Raw genomic sequence first — 24,475 nt, forward strand, 5'->3', positions numbered from 1 at the left:
GTTAACCTGTCAGTGGAGTAAATGTGTTTGCAGGTCCCACATTTTTTGTTGGCAGGGTAATGTTCCGTTTTGTTGAGGCCTATTCAAAGAACTCCTGACAATTATCTGTTTTAGATTGTGTGGTTGCCGATATGACAAGAGTGGAGGTTTAGGGAATATCGTTCTCAGTCTGTGATCCTTGTGTAAAATGGGATGAAGTTCCTTAGCAATCCTCCTTAAGCTTTCCAGGTGTGGGTTGTAGGTGACAACCAAAGGGACACGTTCCTCTTTCTGGTTTTGCTTATATTCAGGAGTTCAGTCCTGGGGATGATGCTGGCTTTCCTGATTTGGGCCTCAGCCATAGGAGGACTGTAACCTTGTTTAATGAAAGTGTTCTTAAGGCGATCCAGGTGCTTGTCTCTGTCCATCCTGTCAGAACAAATCCGGTTGTACCTTATAGCTTGGCTGTAAATTATAGAGTTCTTAATGTGCTTGGGATGAAAACTGTCATATCTTAGGTATGTGGGATGGTCTGTAGGTTTGCGATACAGAGGTTTGTATGCTGTTACCCCTGATGTATATGGTGGTGTCCAGAAAGTTAATCTCTGTGTGAGAGTAAGTTTCAATTTGATCGTAGGATGGAAGGCATTGAAGTTCCTGTGGAACTGGGAATCATCACTTGCGGACCAGATGATTAAGATAGCATCAATGAAGCGGAAGTAGGCCATGAGTTTTATGCCACATGCATGGAGGTATTCCTCTTCGATTTTGGCCATGAAGAGATTTGCATACTGTGGTGCGAATCGCGAACCCATTATTTTATTTTTATTTATTTATTGTATTTATAAAATTACCACGCCCATCTGCTGTAAATAAAGGTCCTGTCCAAAAGTGAAATAATTATGAGTGAGAATAAATTTGATCAGTCCAGCAAATAGGCTTTACAGGTTTGCCCCGACTCTGAAGATATTTATGGCAGGCCGCAATACCATCATCATGGGGAATGTTCGTGTACAGGGACTCCACGTCCATCGTGACCAGTATAGTTCCCTCAGGTACTGGGCCGATGGCTGTCAGTTTGTTCAGGAGGTGGGTGGTATCCTGTATGTAGCTGGGTCTTTTATATACAAAAGCTTTCAAGGTGTTTTCCAGCCACCCTGAGATGTTCTCTGTAAGAGTTCCGCTCCCTGAGATTATGGGCCTGCCTGGGTTTCCCTCTTTGTGGATCTTGGGAAGCATGTAAAAGCAGGCTGTTCTAGGCTCTTCAGGGATAAGGGTCCTTACATGTTGTCCGATGTTTGCAGGCAATCTGTCAACCATCCTATTGAGTGCCATCCTGTAGCCTTTTGTGGGGTCCCCCTGTAATTTGGCATAGTGAGCGGTGTTGGATAACTGTCTTTGTGCCTCCTGGATGTAGTAACTGGTGTTCATTATGACTGTGGCACCACCTTTATCCGCTGGTTTAATAATAATGTCCTTATTCTCCTTAAGGGATCTGATGGCCTGTCGCTCCTGTGGTGTTGCGTTCTGGGCCAGTGTCTTTTTTTTTTTTTTACTCAGGATCCTGTCAGAGATTCTGCGTCTGAATTTGTTGATGTATTTATCCAGCCCCGGGTTTTTTCCTTCTTTGGGGGTCCATCTTTTTTTCTTCTTTTTAGATCTGGTGCCTTTTGGTCCATTATCCATTGTATCACAGGCTTCCTTATCATGGTAGTGTTCCTTGAGTCGCAGCTTTCTGAAAAATTCCTCCATATCTCCACATAGTGCAATCCTGTCTATGGTTCTTGCAGGGCAGAATGACAGGCCTTTGGAGAGTACTGACATTTCAGCTTCAGTAACCTGATAAGAGGAAAGATTCATTACACCTGTGGTTTGCTCTTTTTCTGCTGCTTGTGCATTCAGGCGTCCACTCTTAATTCTAAGTCTCTGAAGTTTTTTCTTTTTGTTGTTAGGAATCTCTGTAGTTTCCTATAGAACGTCTGTAGTTTATCCCATGCTCCAGTGGGGTCATCATTCAGAGACCGTTTCAGGCTCTGTATCTCATCCTTTGTAATCATCCTACGGTTATAGCAGACTCTTATAAGGTTATTCCGTATTCTCTCCGAGCTCCTTCTGCAGATTTCTTCTGCAAACCTGCTCACTAATGCACAGAACAAATTAGCTTTCCTAGTATTTCATGCCGCTACAATGACAATTGCAAAGAAACTGGGAGACTTTTCTGAGGTTCAGAACAGGATTAATTACTTTATGATTATTGAAAAACTAGCCTAATACAAGGAGCCTGGCAAATAAAATGGACGAACTAGAGTTCATTCTGACTTGACAAAAGCTTGACATTGTGGGAATAACAAAGACATGGACTGGATAGCGAATTTAGAGGGATACAATGTGTTTAGGAAGGATAGGACAGTGAAAAAAGGTGGAGCGGTTTGTCTCTTTGTTAAGAACTCTTTTACAGCTGTCCTGAATGATGAGATGGATGAAGATTGTGGAGTCCGTTTTGGTAAATATTCATGGTGGAAATAAAGGTTGCCAATTGCTTATTGGGGTATGCTACAGGCCACCACATATTCAGGAAGCTGCATAACTGCAATAATTACAGCAGATTGAAAAAGCTGCACGTAAAAATGAGGTCATAGTTATGGGTTACTTCAACTTCCAGACATTGACTGGCGTATTGAGGCTACCCATTCTGGTAAAAGCAGCAGATTTCTGGCAACACTACAGGACAGTTACCTTACTCAAATGGTAACGGAACGAACTAAGGGGAATGCGTTACTGGATTTAATAATTTCTAATAAACCAGATAATGTATCAAATGTGCAGGTTCAAGAACATTTGGGAAATATTGATCACATCATGATAACTTTTGATCTGGTGACTGATAGGCCGCTGGGCCACTAAAACTATGAATTTTAGAAAAGCAAAGTTCAATCAACTCAGGCAGGCACTAAGTTTGAACTGGGATAATGTACTACTCGAGAGAAGTACCCTGAAGGGAAATGTCAAGCTTTTAAACTTATTCTCAATCAATATTGTAGTATATATATCCCATATGGAAAGAAAACATCTAGGAATAAAAAAAAGGCCTCTATGGATGAATAGAAAGGTTATAGATAAAATGAAGGGGAAAAATGATGCCTATAAGGTCCTAAAACAGGAGGGGACCGAGGCTGCATTAAGCAATTCTAAAGAGTGCAATAAAAGTTGTAAAAAAGAAACTAGGCTGGCAAAGATTGAAGCTGAAAATCAAATCGCTAGGAATATCAAATCTAACCCAAAGAAGTTTTACAAGTACATCAACTCAAAAAAAAAAAAGGAAGGTTGACTGTATTGGACTCCGAAAGGATGAGGGTGGGAAATCAATGGTGGATGACCAAGGTAAGGCAGAGTTATTAAATGCTTTCTTTGCTTCTGTCTTCACAAGGGAAACATCACTGTTGCAAATTACAGATGCAGAAGAGTCTCAATCTTCCAATTGTAATATCAAATACTCAACGCAGGAAGAAGTGAAGGCAAGACTAAATAGACAAGGCACCTGGCCCGGATGGCATGCATCCTCGGGTCCTAAGGGAATTAAGTTCAGTTATCGATAAACCCTCTTTCAACTGGCAGAGTTCCAGTAGATTGGCATACAGTTCACGTTTTCCCATTATTTAAGAAGGGCAAAAAATCAGATCCAGGAAATTATAGACCTGTAAGCTTAAAGAGACTCCGTAACAAAAATTGCATCCTGTTTTTTATCATCCTACAAGTTCCAAAAGCTATTCTAATGTGTTCTGGCTAACTGCAGCACTTTCTACTATGACAGTCTCTGTAATAAATCAATGTATCTTTCCCCTGTCAGACTTGTCGGCCTGTGTCTGGAAGGCTGCCAAGTTCTTCAGTGTTGTGGTTCTGCTATGAACTCGCCCTTCCTGGACCCTCTATGCACACTGCCTGTGTGTTATTTAGATAGGAGAGAAGAGAGAAGCTGCTCTAATCAGCTGGATAAATCGTCCTCTGAGCTGGCTGGGCTTTCACATACTGAGGAATTACAAACAAGGGCAAAGCTGTTTGCAGGGAGAAAAGAGCAGCCTGAAACTTCAGTGCATGGGGGAAAGAAACACACAAATGATCTCTTGAGATTCAAAAGGAATGCTGTATACAGCCTGCTTATGTATGGATGTATTTTCTATGTGTGGACATACTGTACATCAACCTACTTCCTGTTTTGGTGGCCATTTTGTTTGTTTACAAACAAACTTTTTAAAACTGTTTTAACCACTTTTAATGCGGCGAGGAGCGGCGAAATTGTGACAGAGGGTAGTAGGAGATATCCCCTAACACACTGGTATGTTTACTTTTGAGCGATTTTAACAATACAGATTCTCTTTAACATCAGTTGTATGCAAATTATTTGAGGGGGTTACTAAGATACTATACATGACTGCATAGTAGAAAATAATCTTATTTCTCAGCATCAGCATGGGTTTACTAAAGACAGGTCCGGTTTGACTAACATGCTCAGCTTTTATGAGGTAGTGAACGCTAATGTGGATATTGGGAATGCTGTAGATGTGACATACTTGGACTTTGCTAAGGCCTTCGACACTGTTCCCCACAAAAGTCTGGTGCAAAAGTTGAGGATGCAAGTACTGGGGAAGAGTCTGTGTGCATTGATACGGAACTGGCTAATGGACAGAAAACAAAGAGTTGTGGTCAATGGATCATATTCAAAATATGTGACTGTTACAGGGTCTGTACTGGTTCCAGTGCTCTTCAATTTATTTATTAGTGACCTAGTAGATGCAGTAGAAAGCAATGTTGCTATTTTTGCAGATGATGCAAAATCGTGCAGAATCAACTCTCAGGAAGATAATGACATATTGCAACAGGATCTGGATAGGATGGCTATATGGGCACATAAATGGCAGATGAAATTCAGTGTTGAAAAATGTAAAGTCATGCATTTTGAATTTCAATTTAAATAATCGTATTCAATGCCAAGCTGCTGCAGCTAAAGCTAATAAAATTTTGAGATGCATTAAAAGGGAAATAAAAACCTCAAGATGCTAGCATAATATTGCCCCTGATTAACTCTCCAGTAAGGCCACATCTGGAATATGGAATTTAGTTCTGGACCACATTACAGGAAATATATTGCAGTTTTAGAGCAGGTGCAAAGACGAGCAACAAAATTGATACGAGGGATGGAAGGTCTCACTTACCAAAAAATGTTAGATAAAGTGGGTTTATTTAGTCCAGAGAAAAGACGCCTTAGAGGGGATCTAATTAACACGTATAAATACATCGGAGGGTAATATAAAAGCTTGGTGGATCAGCTTTTTGTCCTTAGGCCTTCTCAAAGGACTAGAGGACATTATCTGCGCATGGAGGAAAACCGGTTTAGCCATTTATTTAGGAAAGGGTTCTTTACAGTAAGAGTGATTAAGATGTGGAATGCGTTGCCACAGGAAGTAGTTATGGCAAATTCTATATCTGGGTTTAAAGAGGGCTTAGATGCTTTCCTTGCGTTAAGACATCCATGGCTACAATTACTAGGTAATGCCCAGTGATGTTGATCCAGGGATTTTATCTGATTGCCATCTGGAGTCGGGAAGGAATTTTTTCCCTTTTGGGGCAAATTGGACCATGCCTTGTAAGGATTTTTCGCCTTCCTCTGGATCAACAGGGATATGTGAGGGAGCAGGCTGGTGTTGTACTTTGTTCTCTGGTTGAAGACGATGGACGTATGTATTTTTTTCAACTCAAATAACTATGTAACTATGTATGTAACCAGCATTCTCAAAGATTTTCACGACAAGTTCTTGAAACTATGGGATGCCTGGATCAAACTAGAACATTCCTCATTAACCGAGACTTTTCTGGCTAGATTGTAGGGATGCTTTCCCCTCCTCTTTCCACTGGTCTCTCTCCCCTGCCCCCTAACCACCCCCCTTCACTCTCTTTTCTGCAGTTCTTTATCTTCCACTGTCACAGACGAACCGTGAAGAAACGCAATCAATTGGTTTTCTGATTGTGTTTCACGTTCAACTCAGATTTCATGTGTGGAGCCCAAAGGCCCTGGGGTCTGGCTATTCCAGTGAGATAAAACCGATTCTATTCAGGAAACCATGTGGCATCTCTGTTCTGGAAAATAGCTTTTCCCCCAGCTGACAACTAAGTGTGACTTCTAGCTGAAAGGAATTTCCCTTTAGCAGACCACTCACAGTTAAAAGGGACACTAGGGAGTGCCCGAATTTAAAAGAATACACTTACATGTGGCTTCTTCCTGCTCACCGTAGGCGGCGAGGTCCCTCTGTGTTCTCCTGGCTCCTCTCCCTCAGCCTCCGCTGGCCCCCATTACCGACAACACCCTTTACGTCATCACGGCGGCCGGCACGAACAGGTCTGCGCATGCGCGGAAAACCCACGCATGCGCAGACCTTTCACGCCGGCCACCGTGATGACACGAAGCGGTCGGCGTGATGACGCCATGCGCCATTAACCAGGAAGAGCCGGCCCGACACCTGGCCCGGGTGACGCCAGGAACGGGGACCTGCGGAGGTTGAGGGAGAGGAAGCCAGGAGGAAGCCGAGGGACCTCGCCGCCTATGGTGAGCTGGAAGAAGCCACATATAAGTGTATTCTTTTAAATTCGGGCACTTCTCAGTGTCCCTTTAAGTGTAAACCTAAACTATTTGGCTTGTTACTGCCATAGAGGGCTTCGAACTCAGCAGGAGCCTAGACAGCCAGACTCCACTGTGGCCATATCTAAAATAACGGTATTGTAGGATTTTTTGCCTTTATAAGACAACAGTTCTGTAACAGGACGGTCGTTTACTGCAGCCCCGTACAAGAGGGATGAAACTGACAGTCACGTTACTAGCAAGACGATATAATTTTCATACCTATCATTGGTCTTATGTCAGTTTCATAGGTCTCATGTCATAGGTATCATGTCAGTTTCATCCCTCTTGTACGGGGCTGCAGTAAGCGACCGTCCTGTTACAGAATATCCTACAATATCCATGTCTTCTTTCAATGTGATCTATATTCTTTGGGAATTTTGGATTTGTGAATGCTTCATCCTTCTGCCAACTACTGAATCTCAGAGAGCCTAAGCGCTTTAAGTCCTATGAGAGAAAAGCACTATAGAAATGTTATTTTTATTATTCGTGTGCTATGAATGTGGTCTGAGATATGGAAATGTTACATATTTTGGACTTAGTGTTCCAGAGACTAAATAAAATTAAAGTTTTATACAGACCTGGGGCTTCCTCCTGTCCCATGCGCTCGGAGAATGGCACAGTGAGTGACATCACAATCGCAGTTGAAGCGTGTTTCATTTTGGTCTTTTTCCCTTTGCTATCAGTCTTAGACGGCAGGCAGAGAGTAGTCAAAATCCAGGCAGAGGTTGGTACAGGCGGCAGGCAGAGAGTAGTCAAAATCCAGGCAGAGATCGGTGCAGGCGGCAGGTAGTGCGTAGTCAAAATCCAGGCAAAAATCAGTAACACTAAGGCAGATCATCAGAAGCACTTAGTTCAGATGCAGTTGGTGACCAAATGGCTATATTGTCATCCTGTGCTTTCATAGGAAGGTTATCTGCCATGTATGCCATAGCAGCAAACACAATTGCTAACTTCCAGCCAGAGCAATATCCTGCCTCTATCTGGCCAGCAGACGCCTGGGAGATGTGCCTACACGGGGCGTCCGTGTAAACGACGCAATTCACGATTGCGTCCAACCGAAGCCTCCCACCTGAATGCTAATCTATGTAATTCCTGCTAGGTATGGTACAGCAGGCAAAGGGTGTATGACAGTGCACCTGATTGGCTGACTGGCGTCTGCTGGCCAGATAGAGGCAGGATATTGCTCTGGCTGGAAGTTAGCAATTGTGTGTGTTGCAGTTGGCATTCAGTTTAGAGGTGGTGGGGTGAGTTCCCTGGAGGTGAGAGGTCCAGGGCTTGCCCGCACTTCCCTCTAGGTGTCGCATGGTGGTTTGGGGGCCCCAGTGAGTGAGAGAGACCTGGGGCCCCTGGGCTGTCATGTGGACCAGTGTTTGTGATGTATGCCATAGCAGTCAGGTTACACGAGGAGAGATCAAATTACAACTTTTAATTAGAGACAAATGAGGAGGAATTAGACAGGCTAAACTCTACATAAATGCCAGGTGCATTCCTATTATCTTTACCTTTTGTCCTGTGCAAGAGTGTAGGTCCAAAGGGGGGATTAAACAGGTTAAACTCTACATACAGGCTGCATTTCTCTGTTTTACTTCTGTCCTGTGCAAAAGATCGGGTCTAGATGGAGGATTAGACTGGCTAAACTCTCTACATGCATACAGGGTACATTTCTCTCTGTTTTCCTTCTGCCCTGTGCAAAAGTTCAGGTCCACTTTAAATTTACCCGCCGCCCCCGATGACATCCCGCCGCATTGCCGCCCTGATTGGCCGCCGGGTTCCCGGAAGAAGACCGGGGACATGGGGATCCCGGTGGCCGGAGAAGCCCGGAGTCCCACTGTGCAGTGTTGATCATGCTCAGGACTCAGAAGAGCCATCAGAAGCAGGTATTTAGCTACCCTGAGCTGAGCTCGGGATTGCCGCTCCTGCCTCTTTTTTTTTTTCCTACCCCAAGCTCAGCTCGGGTTTACCGCCAGGGAGATTAAACAGGTTCACCCGTCCCACGACTGACTGCGGCAGCTTTTTCCACACCTGACAACTCTGTGAGTATCGGTTATTAAGAAGTACTTCAATCCGCTCACCCAACGCAAGCCAGTAGTAATGCCCTGGGGTGGATTGGCATTGGAAAAGGGGGGGATTTTTCCCAATTTATGACAATCCCTGAGAACTTGCCGAACTCTTCCAAGACTGAGAGGGTCCTCTGGAGGGACGGGCCCACATCCTAGAGGAACAGTAGCATATCATCTGCGTATTATTTTTCAGTAAGCCTTCCCCTGAGCAACCGAGTTGCCTCGTCCTAATATTATTGGCCAATCGTTCGACTGTGAGCACAAACAGGAGGAGGGACAGCGGGCACCCCTGACAAGTGCCACCTTGACAATACCTCTTCATTCGTGCCAATGGTGACTGGTAGAGAAATTTTTCCCTGGCTATGAACGTCTCATTGATCCCAAACCTCTGTAGGACCTCCCAGAAGTACGGCCACTCAACAGTCTAACTCCTTTTCGGAGTCAAGCATCGACTCTAGCTCCGGCTTTGTCATGATTGATCTGTAGATTTGTGCAGAGCCTTCTGAAGTTGATGTCTGTACCCCTGCCAGGCATAAAACCAGTCTGGTCTATGTGGATGAGTGTCTTTATGACTTTGTTTAACCTCCGAGACAGCAGTTTTGCCAGTAATTTGATGTTAACATTCAGTAGGGAGATGGGACGGTAAGAAGCACAACACCTGGGGTTTCTGTCCTTTTTTGGATGAAAACAATGAGGGCCTCCCTCTTAGAATCTTAGATGGTCTGGTTGGCCAGCTTATAGTTGTATAGGTCAGCCAGTGTGGGGCTAATGTCCTCACTATACAACTTATAGTGCTCAACCGGGATGCCATCTAGCCCGATGTTTTGCCACTCCGCAAGCTCGCTATAGCACACTCAACCTCATCAGGAGTAATGTCAGGATCCAATGCTGTTATTTGTTCTGCCGCCAGTCGTGGGAAAAAGACCCCATCCAGATATTCCCTCAGCTGGGAAGTGTCATAGTTTACCATAGAGGAGTAAAGGAGCCAGTAGTATTCCGTAAAGACCTGATTAATGGCCTCGGGGTCAGTACATTCATTTCTGTCTCTGTCCTGGATGCAGGGAATTCTAGCCTTGGCCTACTGCTCTCTAGCTAGCTACGCTAAGAGACTGCCACAGTGCTTGCCTTGTTCAAAAATACAATACTTTTGCTTAACCATTTCAGCCCGCGGGGATTTTTCACCTTATGCATCAGAGCAATTTTCACCTCCCATTCATTTGCTAATAACTTTATCACTACTTATCACAATTTATTGATCTATATCTTTTTTTTTTCCCGCCACTAATTAGGCTTTCTGTGGGTGGTACATTTTGCTAAGAGCCACTTTACTGTCAATGCATTTTAACAGGATTAATAAGAAAAAAAATGGAAAAAAATTTCTCAGGTTTTGGCCATTATAGCTTTAAAATATTCCATGCTACCATAATTAAAACCTATGTATTTTATTTGCCCGTATGTCTCGGTTATTATACCATTTAAATTTTGTCCCTATCAATGTATGGCGCCAATATTTTATTTGGAAATAAAGGTGCATTGTTTCCGTTTTGCATCCATCACAATTTACAAGCTTATAATTTAAAAAAATGTTTGTAGTATACCCCCTTCAAATGCATGTTTAAAAAGTTCAGACCCTTAGGTAACTATTTGTCTTTTTTTTTTTTTTTAATTATAATTTTTTTTTCCATTAAAACATGTATGTGGGTAATATTTTGGTGTGGAATATAAACAGTTAATTTTTAATGTTGTGTAAAAAATGTTTAGATGTAGTTTTACAATTTGGCCACAAGATGGCCACCTTCAATTTTGTTTTCCGTCCTTGTACTTCTCGCTAAGCGGAAGTACAAGGGCAATGCAGAAGAACTGAAGCCTCACGGGTGAGCGCTTCGGTTTTTCTGCGGGGGAAAGGGATTGGGAACCATGTTCCCTTTCACTGATCCCAGGGCTACCAGAGGACACCACGGGGGCGTGCCCGCGATCGATTGCGGGCGCGCGCCCAAGCGCGGGAGCACAGCTCAGCAGCCGCCCAGACGTGAGCTTCACGTCTGAGCGGCTGAAATGGTTAAAGTGGAATGTAACCCAGTATTTCTTCTTTGCTCTAAAATATTATTTAGAGCATATAATATACAGGTCCTTCTCAAAAAATTAGCATATTGTGATAAAGTTCATCATTTTCTGTAATGTACTGATAAACATTAGACTTCCATATATTTTAGATTCATTACATGCAACTGAAGTAGTTCAAGCCTTTTATTGTTTTAATATTGATCATTTTGGCATACAGCTCATGATAACCCAAAGTTCCTATCTCAAAAAATTTGCATATTTCATCCGACCAATAAAAGAAATGTGTTTTTAAAACAAAAATGTCAACCTTCAAATAATTATGTTCAGTTATGCACTCAATACTTGGTCGGGAATCCTTTTGCAGAAATGACTGCTTCAATGCGGCGTGGCATGGAGGCAATCAGCCTGTGGCACTGCTCAGGTGTTATGGAGGCCCAGGATGCCTAGATATTGGCCTTCTGCTCATCCAGAGTGTTGGGTCTTGCGTCTCTCAACTTTCTCTTCACAATATCCCACAGATTCTCTATGGAGTTCAGGTCAAGAGAGTTGGCAGGCCAATTGAGCACAGTAATACCATGGTCAGTAAACCATTTACCAGTGGTATTGGCACTGTGAGCAGGTGCCAGGTCGTGCTGAAAAATGAAATCTTCATCTTCATAAAGCTTTTCAGCAGTTGGAAGCATGAAGTGCTCCAAAATCTCCTGATAGCTAGCTGCATTGACCCGGTCCTTGATAAAACACAGTGGACCAACACCAGCAGCTGACATGGCACCCCAGGCCAGCACTGACTGTGGGTACTTGACACTGGACTTCAGGCATTTTGGCATTTCCCTCTCCCCAGTCTTCCTCCAGACTCTGGCACCTTGATTTCCGAATGACATGCAAAAGTTGCTTTCATCCGAAAAAAGTACTTTGGACCACTGAGCAACAGTCCAGTGCTGCTTCTCTGTAGCCCAGGTCAGGTGCTTCTGCCGCTTTTTCTGGTTCAAAAGTGGCTTGACCTGGGGAATGCGGCACCTGTAGCCCATTTCCTGCACACGCCTGTACACGGTGGCTCTGGATGTTTCTACACCAGACTCAGTCCACTGCTTCCGCAGGTTCCCCAAGGTCTGAAATCGGTCCTTCTCCATAATCTTCCTCCGGATCCAGTCACCTCTTCTCGTTGTGCAGCATTTTCTGCCACACTTTTTCCTTCCCACAGACTTCCCACTGAGGTGCCTTGATACAGCACTCTGGGAACAGCCTATTCGTTCAGAAATTTCTTTCTGTGTCTTACCCTCTTGCTTGAGGGTGTCAATGATGGCCTTCTGGACAGCAGTCAGGTCGGCAGTCTTACCCATGATTGCGGTTTTGAGTAATGAACCAGGCTGTGAGTTTTTAAAAGCCTCAGGAATCTTTTGCAGGTGTTTAGAGTTAATTAGTTGATTTAGATGATTAGGTTAATAGCTCGTTTAGAGAACCTTTTCATGATATGCTAATTTTTTGAGATGGGAATTTTGGGTTTTCATGAGCTGTATGCCAAAATCATCAATATTAAAACAATAAAAGGCTTGAACTACTTCAGTTGTGTGTAATGAATCTAAAATATATAAAAGTCTGTTTATCAGTACATTACAGAAAATAATGAACTTTATCACAATATGCAAATTTTTTGAGAAGGACCTGTAGTAACACAATATTTTTTTTTTTTAGTAAAACCGCATTTAAAGGGTTACATCACAGGACTGACTTTTTCTCCTTCAGGGGCTGCCGCATCGGAACTGGTGATTATCTTATCTTCTGTATACATTCTTTACTTTATACAATTAAGCAAACATTCTCTGGCTGTGCAGAAACTTATGCTAATGAGTCCTGGAGTGAAACACAGGTCAGAAATCACTGATGACTGCATTTAAAACAGAATTACAACAGTTATGAATAAAATGCTCCAGCAGCTTTCAAAGTAAATAAACAGAACTTTGGGAAGCTATAATGTCTAAATGAATTATAATACTTGTGCACAAAAGCAAATATGATAATTGTATGGGTTATAAAAAGTAGGAAAACACATTTTTGTTGAATATTTTGTCAGAGTTTTAAACTGCTTTAAGGAGGCTTTTTTTGTCAACTTGATTTCGGTTAGGTTAACCATGGCCGGTGATGCCTTCCACCTGTTAAGAGGCGGTAGTATGATCTTTGCAGAACTCCAGCTCGCTCTCTGCTGCCTCATTTTCTGCCAACACCAAGCAGGATTACCTGTCTTCCCTAACTTTCTTGATAACTGACCTTTACACACCCCTTGGAGGCATCCCAAACCCAGTAGTTGCGCATTTACATAGCTACCTCTCCCTAGACATCCACATCTTGAACCCAGTAACCTGCCAGTATCCATGTTCCAATCCCAGACCTTCTACCTGTTTTCAAATTGTAAAGAGGCATGGTCTGAAATTGCCCAGGGAAGATGGTTGATAGATGAGATACAGGGAAGGACTCCCCTAGACCTGAAAAATTGTAAATTCTGGACATAGTCTGATGTGTGGAGGATTGACATGTAAACCCAGGTGTCTCCCGAGTGCTACCAACTCCACACATCTGTCATTTCAAATGCCTTTGCCTATTTCTTGAGGTCATTGGTGAGTCTACCTACATTAGGAAGTCAGTCTTTCGCATACAGTGAAGTTAAGGTCACCTGCCTGGATCACATTAGCAGTAAAAAATTGACTGAAAACATGGGTGAGTACCTGCAGCAAAGCTGGGTCAGCTGGAGGAGGAAGATATACAGTATATTCACAATAACATATTCCACCAGTTGGAGTTTAGCATGTAACACAATATACCTGCCGCAAGGCTCCAGTTTAAGGGTCAGCAGCTCAAACATTAGGTACTTATTTATCAAGATACACACCCCGCGTATGACGAATAAGTGGAATGATAATGTGCGGATACCCGTGGATTTTTCACTGCCAGCATATGGCTGCCCTACAGGTGGGTTTCCTGCAGTAGACACGCATGCGGGCGCCACTGCTTTAAATAGTTAAGGATCAGGGAGCGTTTGACTTTATTAATGCCCCCGCACATTCCAGGATATAATCGATAAAATTTGGTCGTCAGATGACATGACTATAGTAGAGTAATGTCAATAGTTTAGTGATTGGCACTGAATTAACGAACCACCCTCCCATACCCTTCCCCCTCTCTAACCCACCCTGTTACTTCCCCAACCTGAAGCAACTTATTCCCCATAACAAGAAAAACTACCGGTCTTTGTTGGCACTACTTACTGGTGTCTCTTCCACTCAGAGAACACCTTATAAGTACTGCATCGTAGGCAACATACCCACATATCAATTTATATTGCATATAAAATGGCATATACTCTCCTTTTGCAAGGTAAAGGACAGTGTACATTCCCATAGTGTAAATCATAATAGCCCCTGAGCTTTTCTATCAGAGAAACCAGGTAGCCAATCCTCCAGTACAGGGCCCCCCGGTCTGGTACAGTCCAAGTAAAAAAGCCACTAGGGGCGTACGATGTCCTCTGACAAGTCTCTGTGTGGTAAGTCATGCTACGCCAGGCCTCACATTACACATGAATGGAAAAAAACATGGCTTGGGTGAAGTTTGCACTTCGGAAAAGAATGACACTTCGGGGTTTAAGGGGTAGCATTGTAGGCATATCGGGAACAGTCACACACAGATGGCCAGTAAGCAGGGGCACTCAAATGCAGGCATACATTACCGCTTCACAGCAAGGCTCAGGATGACGTGTCCAGCCAGGCTGATGCCTCTGCAGGGTTGGCAAAAAAGTGGACTGTCTCTCTGTCCTAAACACTCAGCTTTGTAGGGAAGATGGTGGAGTATTTGTTTTACTGTTATGCTTCATGACTTTTTTTTTTCCCTTTCTTTTTTTATTTGTATGTCCTACTGTTCAATTTATACAGACCAATCTAGTATTGTTTAAACAAAAAAACCTTCAATAAGCCTTTTGAAACAAAACGCCAGCATTCTAGTTGATGGAGGTATGCTTAAGATAATATAGTGTATGTTTAGCATACATATAACCTGGGTGAAATCAGTACAAGTTTCCATATAAGCATAAGTAGTATGATCAATAAAAAGCATGAACTGTAAAATATTTTGTTAATAATTCGTTTTTTCTTTTGTCCTGCTGCAGGCATTTTTGCAAGAGGAAATGAATGAACTTCTATACAGACAACAACAACTTGTTCTGGCTAATAGTAATTTGAATCAGCAAGTTGAACATCTGCAGAATGAAAAAGAGGAGAGGCAGAAGGAAGCAGTTGTTTACTTCAATGCTTTAGAGGTAATATCCTTTTTCAGATTTTAAAAATGTAACTAAATCAAATCTATGGTTCGGAATAAAATGTTGTTAATACTTAAAGAAAGATTGGAAACATAAAATGACACAGCATATTTTGCTTTTATTGAGCATCTCTATAGACTTTCAAAAAAGCCCCAACTTTTGATGAGCTGCAGCAATCCTCTTGTCCATGCCCTTGTGTCCACCCACTGAGCTGTTGGAATGGTCAGGCTTTGACATGTGCCACGCTTCAGAAAACAGACTTTATATACCCATCTACTGTAAGCATAGTAAACGTTTATGATTGGTTGTTGTAAAATAAAGTTACCAATTTTGCGCTGGAAATCAGAGACACAGGCAGACCAATGTCCAGCAGAAGTAAAATTTTATTACAGATTCCACACAACGAACGGCTTTAAGGTAGACGACCCGCTTATCCTCCTGGGCACTAGACAGTAATTCTATGCGGCGTCCCACTGTGAAACTCTTTTGCCCTCCGAGAGCTATGCCGCATTCAATCAGATACAGTTCCTGCTTCAATGACGTCAGGGTGCACTGGCTCCGCCCTACGAGTTTCGTCCAATAGGACTCATCGGGGGCTACCGCCGTCGGTTGTGGGGAATCTGAAATGTTTTACTTCTGCCGGACATCAGTCTTCCTGTGTCTCTGTGGCTGCCCTGGTGGCTGGATGCCAACTTGAGCACTAAATCCACCGGGTCTATGAGATGGCTACAATCCTGTGAGCCCCAGTCTTGTTGGTTACGGATATTGATGCATACACTGCATGCTGTTTGCTTTAGCATTAGTGCCCGTGTATGGAAGATGCTTTTATTCTTCTGAATCCAATAGGGTTACGCTATGTCAGTTTTGTTTCTCTTATAGGAATTGTGACATTACGGAGAGCGCATTAGTGCTTTTTTCAACTGCAGACATCTTGGACATTACCTATGTGCACACCCGTTATAGTGTTTTTATCTAATGGTATATTTGTGCAGGTGGCACAGTTTGCTTTTGAATCAATGAAGTATGTGCAGATAGCTGTATTGCTGAGGGTCGGGGGGGGGGGGAAGGTAGAGAGGCCGCTGAGGGTGCTTGGTGAGTCAAGAGATGAGGGGGGTTATTGAAGGTCTGGGGGAAGAGAGAGTGAGGATGCAGAGTGGAGGGATTTTGAGGGTTTGGAGGGGAGGGAGTGATGCTGTTGAGGGTTTTGTGGGGTGCACGAGGGCGACTTATTGATGGTCGGGGGGGGGGAAGATTGAGGCTACTGGTGTACGAGAGAGAATGGCCGTTTAAGGGTCTGGAGTGAAGAGTATGCAGGGGGTGGAAAGCTAGGTGGTGGTAAATTGAAGTCCAAAGGGGAGGGAGTGGTTCTATTATACAGGGATGTAGAGTCGATACAAAAATCGACTCCTCAGTTTTTGAAACTACCGACTCCAACTCCAGGTACCCAAAATGGCTTTGATGCCGACTCCTTATGGTGGCACTAATGAACCAATCTTTTTCATCCAATCTTACCATTTCTATGTAATATAAGGGAACTCAATATACCCTTATACTACATAGATTTGGTAAAATTTGATTAAAACGATTGGACCATTAGTGGCCACCTTTAGTCTAATACTTACCAGAGCTGTGGATTTGGTACAAAAAATCATCCGACTCCTCAGTTTATGAAACCTCACACTCCAGGTACGCAAAATTACTCTGACTCCACAGCTCTGCTATTATGGATATTGGGTGTTGTGGAGAGAGAAGCTTTTTGAGAGTCTAGAGGGGGGAGAGCAGGGGCATTGCTAGGATCCGCGGCGAAGAAATGGGTGTTGCCAGGCGTGTAGTGGGCCTGGTAGTGGGTGGGATTAAATTACATAAAATTAACAGTGGTGTAATCTAACGATAATGGGTCAGAGAGAGGCAAAAAAACCCCCCAAAAATATGGGGCACAGAGTGGCACACACACACACACACACACACACACACACACACACACACACACACACACACACACACACACACACACACACACAGAGGAGAGAGGGGGGGGGGGTGGCAGAGAGGATAGAGGAGAGGGGGGCAGAGTGAGAGAGAGGGGGGAAGGCAGAGAAACGGGGGAGAGAGGGAGGGGAGGGAATGAGGGGGGGGGGGGGGCAGAGAAGGAGAGAGGAAGGACAGAGAGAGGGGAGTGAGAGAGAGCAGACAGAGAGAGAGAGAGAGGGGGGGATGAAGAGAGACACCGAGAAAGGGTGAACAGAGAGAGTGTTTACCTTTGTTTGAAGTTGCAGAGAGTTCACCACAGGTTGCCCTAAACTCTCTGCAACTTCACACAAGGTAAACACTACCAGTCAGTGGAATGACTATGTACTCTGTAAAGTGCTGCAGAAGATGTCAGTGCTATATAAATAAATAACAATAATTGTATGGCATTACATTAGACTATGGCAGGATTAGATTGTGAGCTCCTCTGAGGACAGTCAGGGTCCTCAGGGGCATCACTATGTACTCTGTAATGTGCTGCAAGAAGATGACAGTGCTATATAAATACATACAAATAATATGGTAGGACTTTACACTATGACTGTGGTGGGGATTAGATTGTGAGCTCCCCTGAGGACAAGTGACGTGACTATGTACTCTGTAACGTGCTGCATAAGGTGCGTGTGTGTGTGTGTGTGTATATACAGTGTGCGTATGTATGTGTGTATGAGAGAGAGGAAATGAATGATGGAAACTTTGTGGGAGAGACAGACTGACAAGCATGAAAATAAGACAAAAGGGAGAGAAATGTGGGAAAAAGAAATGGGGGACATAAGTAAGATGAGAAGGGAGAGAGTAACTAAGACAGACAGCATGGGGGAGAGGAAAAACTGCAGGGAGATCTCACCAGGAGTGCTGACTTCCTATGCCCTGTTTGGCAGCGACATGCATTTGGGAAAGATGAGATAGCAGGGGAGGAGGGGGAAAGAGACACACACACTGTAGAATAAGAAGAGATAAGAGAAGGACTTGCATGCAATCAAACTTATCTGAATTGTCCCTGTCATAGACCGCACAGGCCGGCCCTTGATCGGGGCAATCACTCAGAGTCAGAAACTTGGGTCTCGCTGTCGCTTTGCGCATAGATGCCCATGTGTGGATTCGCAGTCTATGAACCGACTAGCCGAGAGGAGCATCCTGACTACAAAGGATTCACCACACACGTACAATTCAAAAGCTTGCCACCACCTGTGAGTCAGCACAGGACTGTAAATACATTAGCGCACCACGAACACTGTAAGTTAACCCTTAGCTGTATGCAGGGATCGGCGCCAGATCTGTCTATCTGTGCCCGATTCAAGCATACAGGTTATAAATACAAGATACTCTAGAACACAAGATAACGTTTTCGGAGGAGTAAGTACGATTGTGTATGTTCTGCAACAGGTCATAACCGCTAAACGATTTTTAAACGTTTAATAACAAAAATGCATTACACACATGTGCATACACTAATTAACATATACCCACAAAGCTTAAAGGGACACTTAAGTCAAACAAAAAAAAATAGTTTTACTCACCTGGAGCTTCCAATAGCCCCCTGCAGCTGTCCGGTGCCCTTGCCGTCTCCCTCTGATCCTCCTGGCCCCGCCGGCAGCCACTTCCTGTTTCGGTGACAGGAGCTGACAGGCTGGGGACGCGAGTGATTCTTCGCGTTCCTGGCCACAATAGCGCCATCTATGCTGCTATAGCATATATCATATACCATATAGCAGCATAGAGGATGCTAATGTGTCTGGGAACGCGAAGAATCACTCGCATCCCCAGCCTGTCAGCTCCTGTCACCGAAACAGGAAGTGGCTGCCGGCGGGGCCAGGAGGATCGGAGGGAGACGGCGAGGGCACCGGACAGCTGCAGGGGGCTATTGGAAGCCCTAGGTGAGTAAAACTCATTTTTTTTGTTTGACTTAAGTGTCCATTTAAAATAAAAGGGAATAATTGTGAAAGGTTTACTTGGCCGAAATGCAGTCTGTGTGGGGATATTTCCTTCTGGGAAAATAAATGCAAAGTCCTTGGTTTCCGAATCATAGGCCTTTATGTATATTTTGTAATCCAAGCAGTGTTCCAAGATGGCTGCTGGGGGGTCCTCTGCCCAGCAGCAGGTCGAGCTGTAAGCCAGATGATGTTAAAATGGAGGACTGAAGTCTGCCTGCTGTCAATGTGCTTTTGATGAAGCTGGTTTGGGGGGGGTGGCAACGCCTGCCCCCTCTGAATTACCCACCAATGACAGTCCACCTCCTCCTAGGAGGTTTTGAGCTTAAATTGTGAAACACTGTAACTCATGAACTATACATGTCATATTTAGGTGGATAGCAGATTCATAATTGTCAGAAAATACCGATTAATATGACATCTTACATGAGTGCTTTAGGCTGACCGGTCCCCGAGGAGGGTCATACACCAATAACCGGACAAGTTATGGTTATGAATTTTATATCAGCACACTGGGCAGATTTTTACGAATAAGACTATATTAATTTCATTGCTGTGCTATACACGGTTTTCATTTAACAGACCGAAATCAAAAATTACATGCATTTCAATTTGTTCCTAATCGGAGCCACTCCGGCTGGACTCCCGATGGGGAAACTGGCCTTAGCCTTTCCTGTGATGAAAGCAACTTTTGGTGCTCAATTAGCATCTGAGTGTGACCAGCTACAACACCCTTTGATGTATTATACCAGGCTAGGGTTTCACACCTCTGTGTCCCTGGCCAGGAAAGGGACTCTTGATCAAGTTAATTTAGTGTGGGTGATGGGTTTGCTTTCACTCAGCAGAGAAGGAAAAGACATCTGTTGTCCGTTTAAAAAGAAAAAATGACATTCCGCTCTGCTTTGCGGAACGATACAGAATCGTTAATTGTCTCGATTTCGGCATCATTCATGACAGTCCCACCTTACAGATGGAGCGCTGTGCAATTCCTGCCTCTCCCTTCTATCCAGAGGAGCTCCCAGCTGCAGCAGTTCTGTCTCCACTCACCCTGCAGCAGATTCACTCACTGCTGGCCGGGTGAGTTCACATGATGGTGCAGTGCAGGCCAGGCTGTATGGGACACTTTAAAATTACAGCAGTCTGCCCGGGAAGACACGGGGCATGGCAGCAGTCTAGTGCAGGAAGCAGAATAGAGCTGTGAACAGCCTCCGTGCCGTGTATAGGTGACGCTGGCTGCCCCGCTGATTCTCTGTCGGGTTCACCACCGCAGCATAGCCTTTACTGATGGGGGATACGGACTGCCCCCCTCCCGGCCAGTCCGTGCCTGCGGTAAATACACTATAGCAGTACACACTGTAGCGCTGCCGGTGTTTGGGCACTTTGGGGAGTGTAGATTCGGGGCACCACAACAATAGGTCCCGGTGAGAGCCCCGGTTCTACCCCCTAGCGACGCCACTGGGTGAGAGTAAGGCTACTGATACAAGGAGGAGAAATCCTCAATAGAATCACTCTCTCCAATCAGACCCTCAATAAGCTACCTCCCCCTTAATAGCTTTATAGCATCACTCTCTCCCCACCAGACCCTTAAACTCTTCTCTCTCCCCATTCACCTCCAGCATCCTCACTTTTTTCCCATCCAGGCCCTTAATTAGTCACTTTACCTTTCCATCCAACCTCAGCATTCTCAGTAGTTTCGCTACCCCTCCCCCCAGATACTGAGTAAACCCCTATTTTGGGGATGCCTGGTGAGAGGGGGGGGGGGCCTTATTTAGGGCTCAGAGGTGGAGAGATTGACGATGCAAGGGGGCAGGTAGTGAGAGAGAGAGTGACTTTCTGACTTTATGGTGGAAGAAAGTGAAGCTACTGAGGATGCTGGTGGTAGATGGGGAGAAAGGGGCTTACTGATGATATGGTGAGGAGAGTGCAAGGCTTCTGAGGATGCTAGGGTTAGATGGAGAGGGTCTGGAGGGAGAGAATAAGGCTACTTAGAATGGTGGAGGTCTTGATGAGAAGTAAAGGGGCTTATTGAGGGTCTGGGGTGAGAGGGTGAGTCTGTTGAAGATACGAGTGGGGAGGGGGGGGATTTTGAGGGTCTGGCGGAGAAAGTGATCCTATTGAGCTTTTTGGGGGAAGTATTGGGAGAGAGGGGGACTTATTCATGGAGGAATCTAGGGGGTAGGTGGGGAGAGAATGGAGCTTATCAGAGGATCTGGGGAGAAAGTAAGGCCACTGAGGATGCTAGGGGGTCGGTAGGGAGAGAAAGGGCTTTCTGAGTGTCTGGGGGAGAGTGAAGCTTATGAGGACTCTGGGGGGTAAATGAGGGGAGAAAAGAGTGTATTGAGGGTCGGGGGGATATTGAGGATGGAATATCCACTACTGGGGAGGCTGGGGACTTACAGATGGGGCTTATTTGAGGAGAGAGTGACTTATCTCTTCACTCTGCTCTGCTTGTGTGAGGGGTGGGACTCCTCTACCATTACTGTATGCTGTGCTGCTGGTCAGTGGCAGGGAGATAATCGCTGCCTGCACACAGGCATACTGTATGCCTGTTGGGGCGGAGGTTTGTGGCTGTCTGAGGGCAAAGGTTCTCGAAGGTCCATCATGCAGTGACCACTCAGCTCCCTCACTGGAAAAAGCCAGCTCTAAATATAGTTTTAAATTTCACTGAGAACCAGGTTTGTGTTTTACTAAATTGCTATGGTTATCTCCACTTATTTGGACTATTTAATATTGGAAAGAATTTGACTTAATCAATTTACCTACCTGAATGTTTTTGTATGTATTTATATGAAAAAGGGGGATTAATTAATCTTAATTAATATCACAGCTGCACATTACATTGTGGGTAAAAGATAACCAGTCTTATTAGCAGGGCTGTGGAGTTGGTACCAAAATCCTCCAACTCAGTTTAAGATTCTACCAACACCTCGACTCCTCTAATCTGCATATTACAATCTTTTTGATTGAAAGTATGTAACGTAAAATACATCTCATCACTACCAATGCTTAGGAAGTTAAAAACTATATTAAGATGGCATCTGCTTTTGGGAACAAAAAACTCCTCGCCAGGAAGCGGACACTCTACCCATTTGACCATCTTGGCCTGTCATTGCCAACGTGAATGCCCCAGCATGTCCTCTGTATAATGAGATTCACCAGAGTCCCATATCAGCCAGGTTCCAGTGTGTTGCCCTGCCACGTTGCTGAAAAAGGACTCTACCTTTTCTATATCTGATATAGAAAAGGCCAGGACCATTTTCTGCAAGGGGCAAGATCTATGCACTGGAACCCAGCTGAAATGGGGTTCCAGTGAATTTTATTAAACAGGTAATGTGTTGGGACACATTAACTTTTAAAGAAATACTATCGATTCACATATTTTTTTCAATTGACACAGGAATTGTTTGGGAAGTGCTGCTAAGTACTGGTGTATACATTTTAGTAGCAACCTCTTTGTTTTCTGTTCTCAAATACTTTTAAACTTTACTGAAGCCAAAACTGATGGCAGACTGAGCCATGAGGAGAGGGGAAATTCCCCTCACACTTGATCAGTTAACTCTGTGTAACTCTGTGTGTGACAGGGAGAAAGCTCTGCAGCTTCTGTGTCCTGTGTTTGTGACTGAAGTGTCTGAAGAGAGCAGAGGAAATGTAACTAATTGTCACAGCTTTTCATACTGTTTTTGCTTTCAGAGTTTGATATATGTGATATTTGCTTTCTGTAGTCTGATATGCAACTCTGGCTGTGCATTGAAGCAGACACCCCTTCTGCAATTGATTTGTCCCAATATAGCTAAATCCTACCCTCAATAAATTGCAGCTTTTGCCTCTGATATTTAAAGGGAAGGTTCAGGGACTATTAAAAAAAAATAAAAATCTGCATCCGCTTACCTGGGGCTTCCTCCAGCCCGTGGCAGGCAGGAGGTGCCCTCGGCGCTGCTCCGCTAGCTCCCGGTGGTCTCCGGTGGCGCGACCGACCTGGCCAGGCCGACGGCCAGGTCGGTCTTCATCTTCTGCGTTCCAAAATGCGCCTCACGGCGGCGCGCTGACGTCATCGGACGTTCTCCGGGCTTTACTGCGCAGGCTCAGAACTACTGATAAACCCTGGCCTTGCAGGATGCACAAATCTAATTTTTAAACTTCTTTTAGACAGTAATAAACCTCTGTTCCATTAAAGAGACTCCGTAACAAAAATTGCATCCTGTTTTTTATCATCCTACAAGTTCCAAAAGCTATTCTGTGTTCTGGCTTACTGCAGCACTTTGTACTATCACAGTCTCTGTAATAAATCAATGTATCTTTCCCCTGTCAGACTTGTCGGCCTGTGTCTGGATGGCTGCCAAGTTCTTCAGTGTTGTGGTTCTGTTATGAACTCCCCCTTCCAGGCCCCTCTATGCACACTGCCTGTGTATTATTTAGATTAGGGCAGCTTCTCTCTTCTCTCTTATCTTTTACAAGCTGGATATATCGTCCTCTGAGCTGGCTGGGCTATCACATACTGAGGAATTACAGACAAAGGCAAAGCTGTTTGCATGAAAAAACGAGCAGCCTGAAACTTCAGTGCATGAGAACTGCAGGGGGAAAGAAACACACAAATGATCTCTTGAGATTCAAAAGGAAGGGTGTAAACAGCCTGCTTGTGTATGGATTTATTTTCTATGTGTGGACATACTGTACATCAACCTACTTCCTGTTTTGGTGGCCATTTTGTTTGTTTATTAACAAACTTTTAAAAACTGTTTTTAACCACTTTTAATGCGGCGAGGAGCTGCGAAATTGTGACAGAGGGTAATAGGAGATGTCCCGTAACGCACTGGTATGTTTACTTTTGTGCGATTTTAACAATACAGATTCTCTTTAAGATAAGTCTGTCCTTAGTCCTAATTTATCTTTAACCACTTGAGGACCATAGGCTTACACCCCCCCAAGTGACCAGGCTATTTTTTACAATTCAGGGTTCTGCAACTTTAAAAGCTCGCTGCAGAGCCATACTACTTACCACAAAAATGAATTTTGCTCCCTTTTCTTGCCACCGACAGAGCTTTCTGTTGGAGGCATCTGATTGTTGCTGCTACTTTTTTTTTTTTTTTTTTTTTTTAATTTATTTTTTTAACAAATGTTATTGTCATTTTTTAACCTCCCTGGTGGTGCATTTCTGTCTGGAATTATGAGTCAAAAGCGGTACATTGTTTTTCAAGAATTGTAGGCCTTCAATTCTTAAGTCATAACTTGCCAAAATATGCCAGAATAAAAGCCTGGTAGACATTTTGTATATGAATAAAAGACTAGAACACAAATTTGTTGGATTAATTACATTTATGAATAAACTTAAAAACAGTTGTGAAACTGTACAAAAAGAGTAGTCAAAATACAGGCAGAAGTCGATGCAGGCAGAGTGTAGTCAAAATCCAGGCAGAAGTCGGTGCAGGCGGAAGCCAGA

General features: G+C 44.0%; 1 protein-coding gene across 4 annotated transcripts in view; it reads left to right on the forward strand.

Moving 5' to 3' along the window:
* The window catches only part of SPDL1 (spindle apparatus coiled-coil protein 1), a 348,087-nt gene that overhangs the window by 143,992 nt on the left and 179,620 nt on the right, over positions 1 to 24,475 (forward strand). For all 4 annotated transcript variants that reach the window (XM_068277409.1, XM_068277407.1, XM_068277406.1 and 1 more), the window contains one exon: positions 14,930 to 15,079. In XM_068277409.1, the coding sequence (XP_068133510.1) occupies positions 14,930 to 15,079 (150 nt within the window). The remainder of the gene's footprint in view (positions 1 to 14,929; positions 15,080 to 24,475) is intronic.

The sequence above is a fragment of the Hyperolius riggenbachi genome, chromosome 3 (assembly GCF_040937935.1).
Source record: "Hyperolius riggenbachi isolate aHypRig1 chromosome 3, aHypRig1.pri, whole genome shotgun sequence".
Classification (NCBI taxonomy): domain Eukaryota; kingdom Metazoa; phylum Chordata; class Amphibia; order Anura; family Hyperoliidae; genus Hyperolius; species Hyperolius riggenbachi.